The sequence below is a fragment of the Buceros rhinoceros genome, unplaced genomic scaffold (genome assembly GCF_000710305.1).
Source record: "Buceros rhinoceros silvestris isolate BGI_N320 unplaced genomic scaffold, ASM71030v1 scaffold18438, whole genome shotgun sequence".
Lineage (NCBI taxonomy): Eukaryota > Metazoa > Chordata > Aves > Bucerotiformes > Bucerotidae > Buceros > Buceros rhinoceros.
In genome coordinates, this window is record NW_010426545.1 from 10906 (window position 1) to 13437 (window position 2532).

A 2532-nucleotide genomic window follows, 5' to 3' on the forward strand; every position below is an offset into this window, starting at 1 on the left:
AAAGAGAGAGAAGCTGCCACTGCTGATGGCCCCTCAACCCCTCTAACAACAGGGCTAATGTGAAACTCGTGGTGTCAAACCTTGGTGAAACCCAGCTCTTGGTGGGTGGGCCTGGGTACCCACCTGAAGCATTGGATTTCTTCCCTGACAAAGGTTTAAGAAGGGTTTTACCTTTAAGGTAATTGATTCTTGGCTTTTGACTGCCCTCTCAAGAGTGTTCTTCTGCAGTAGTGGGGTGTGAGGGCATTGCTGGGTGTGAAAGGAGCCCTGTGGGCTGCTCCTACCTGCTGGTTGAGTTCAGCGTGTGAGATGCGTGCGTGCCGAGGGCGATCTCGACAGCCGAGGCTGCGGAAGGTTGCGGGATGACGCAGGGCTGCTCAGGGCTCCACACAGTGCCAGCCGTGGGGCAATTGCCAGAGCCAGCGGAGAAACCTGATACTTGGGGGTTGAGTATGGTGTCTGGCTGAGGAGGAGCACCAAGGCATCCAGAGTTATGAAAGCCTCCTCTTCTTCTGAAGACAATCTTCAGCTGTTACCGTACTGCCCAGAGCAGCGATGAAGAGAGCACTTGGTCAGAGACACTTCGCTTCTAGTGTGCACAATCACACCTCAAAAAAAAAAACCAAACCCCAAACTGACAATGTACTTGAAATGAATAATGGACTAACAGGGGTTTTACCTGCAGACCCTGAACACCTGGCTCTTGTTTTTCAGGCTGGACGCAAAGAAAGAAGCGATGCACTGAACTCTGCCATCGATAAAATGACCAAAAAGACCCGTGACTTGCGCAGACAGGTAATGACTATATCACGTTGGTATTCGCTGAGGCAAGCGAGGGCACTTCTGCCGCTCTGTCCGCCCGCAGACAGGTTGTGTCAGTGGGCAGCCGGCTTGCCTGCTCTCTAGTGAACGAAAAGCTGGAAATTCCCAGTGCCTGGTTTGCAGGGAAGCTGGGGGTGGGAAAGTATTCTCTATTAACTGTGTAATAAAGGTGTTAGATTCTTAATCATCTCATCAGAGAGATTAAAAAAAAAAAACAACTGTTCCCATGTTACGGATTTTGAATGTAATCAGGTACGTTTTAGAATTCTGATGGTTTTCGTCTTGGAGAGCCTATTTTCTCTGAGGACTGGATTTATGTACCATGAACCTTTTGTCCGTTTGGATTTATTTTTTAAAGCAATATATTCCCCTTTTTAAGTAAATGTGTATATGGATCAAGTTTGTTGAAAACTGTTTTTATTCTAGTAGGAAAATAGAAAAATAGCATCGGTGTGTTGTTTAATCAGCAGCGAATTTACTCAGACAAAACCAATATGAACTGCTAAATCAATATTTGTGGCCAGACTGGCGACTCCCACTTACATAACTAATCCAGTTTTTTAAGGAGATTTAATTTCAATTGACAAGATACAGACAGGACTTAGTGCAAGGAAGAGCCTTGGCTGCACGGAGGAAAAAGGATCAACGACAGAAGCGCTTAAGCTTTCTGTACCACTGCGGTGAAAGAAAACCAGCAGCAGATCACCGCTGAGAAACACCTTGTTCTGTTCTTCTCACCTTAGCTCCGCAAAGCTGTTATGGACCACGTCTCCGACTCCTTTCTGGAGACAAATGTTCCGCTTCTAGTATTGATTGAAGCTGCCAAGAACGGGAACGAAAAAGAAGTTAAGGAGTACGCCCAGGTCTTCCGTGAACATGCCAACAAATTGATTGAGGTAAGACAGTACAAATTCCAATTAAATTTTCCCTCGTTCCATTCGGGTGCTACCACACAAAACACACTCTGCAGTTCCGTTGAAACAAAGAGAAATTCTGTAATGAATTTGCTTGTAAAATTGTATTGTAACGAATTTAAATACAATTTAATATTTAAGTAATTAATGTAAGCTTATCAAAAAGCCTCAAAGGTACTGTTGGCCATGTGGCTCTAGATAACGAACAGAAAACTCGCAGTAACAACAAAACCAGTCCCTGACACCATTTTCTGATAAACCCCCATAGGCTCAGACTGTTACTCCAGACTAAAGCTCATCTGTAGGAAGGGCAGCTTAAATGGGACCAACCTGCCTTCACTAAAATGCGTTAAAGATCGCTGGTGTTAATTGCAATAGCTTCCCAACAGGCAGCGCGTTCCCAGGGTACAGCATGAGTTCAAACCCTGCGCTCGGGGATGCAGCTTGGGACCCCTGTCCTTTTGCCCTTGTGACCGCATGAGAGCTTTGTGCTGCCTGATGCTAAATGCCAAGGAACAAACATCTGTAGGTACTGCTGAAGAAACATGCCACTAGGAATCACCTTCAAAAAACCCTGCTTGCACTGCAGGACACTTGGAGGCATCAGCTGGCTCCTGAGCTTGACCTCAGCAGCTGCCCGAGAACAGCCACGCACTGGCTGATGTGGTTTTGCTCTCTTCGTAGAATCGCAGGCTTATTTGGGTTGGACCTTCAGAGCTCCCCCAGCCCAGCCCCTGCAGGGAGCAGGGACATCTGCCCCCAGAGCAGGGGGCTCAGAGCCCCAAGGGCCAACCTG

The 2532-nt window shown here is 47.0% G+C and overlaps 1 protein-coding gene across 1 annotated transcript in view; it reads left to right on the forward strand.

The window, feature by feature from the left end:
- Positions 1 to 720: 720 nt before the first annotated feature.
- Positions 721 to 2532, forward strand: part of CTNNA1 (catenin (cadherin-associated protein), alpha 1, 102kDa) — a gene marked incomplete at its 3' end in the record, with an annotated part of 40507 nt that continues 38695 nt past the window's right edge. The window contains exons 1-2 of the mRNA XM_010141566.1: positions 721 to 795; positions 1566 to 1718. Coding sequence (XP_010139868.1) covers positions 763 to 795; positions 1566 to 1718 — 186 coding nt within the window. The remainder of the gene's footprint in view (positions 796 to 1565; positions 1719 to 2532) is intronic.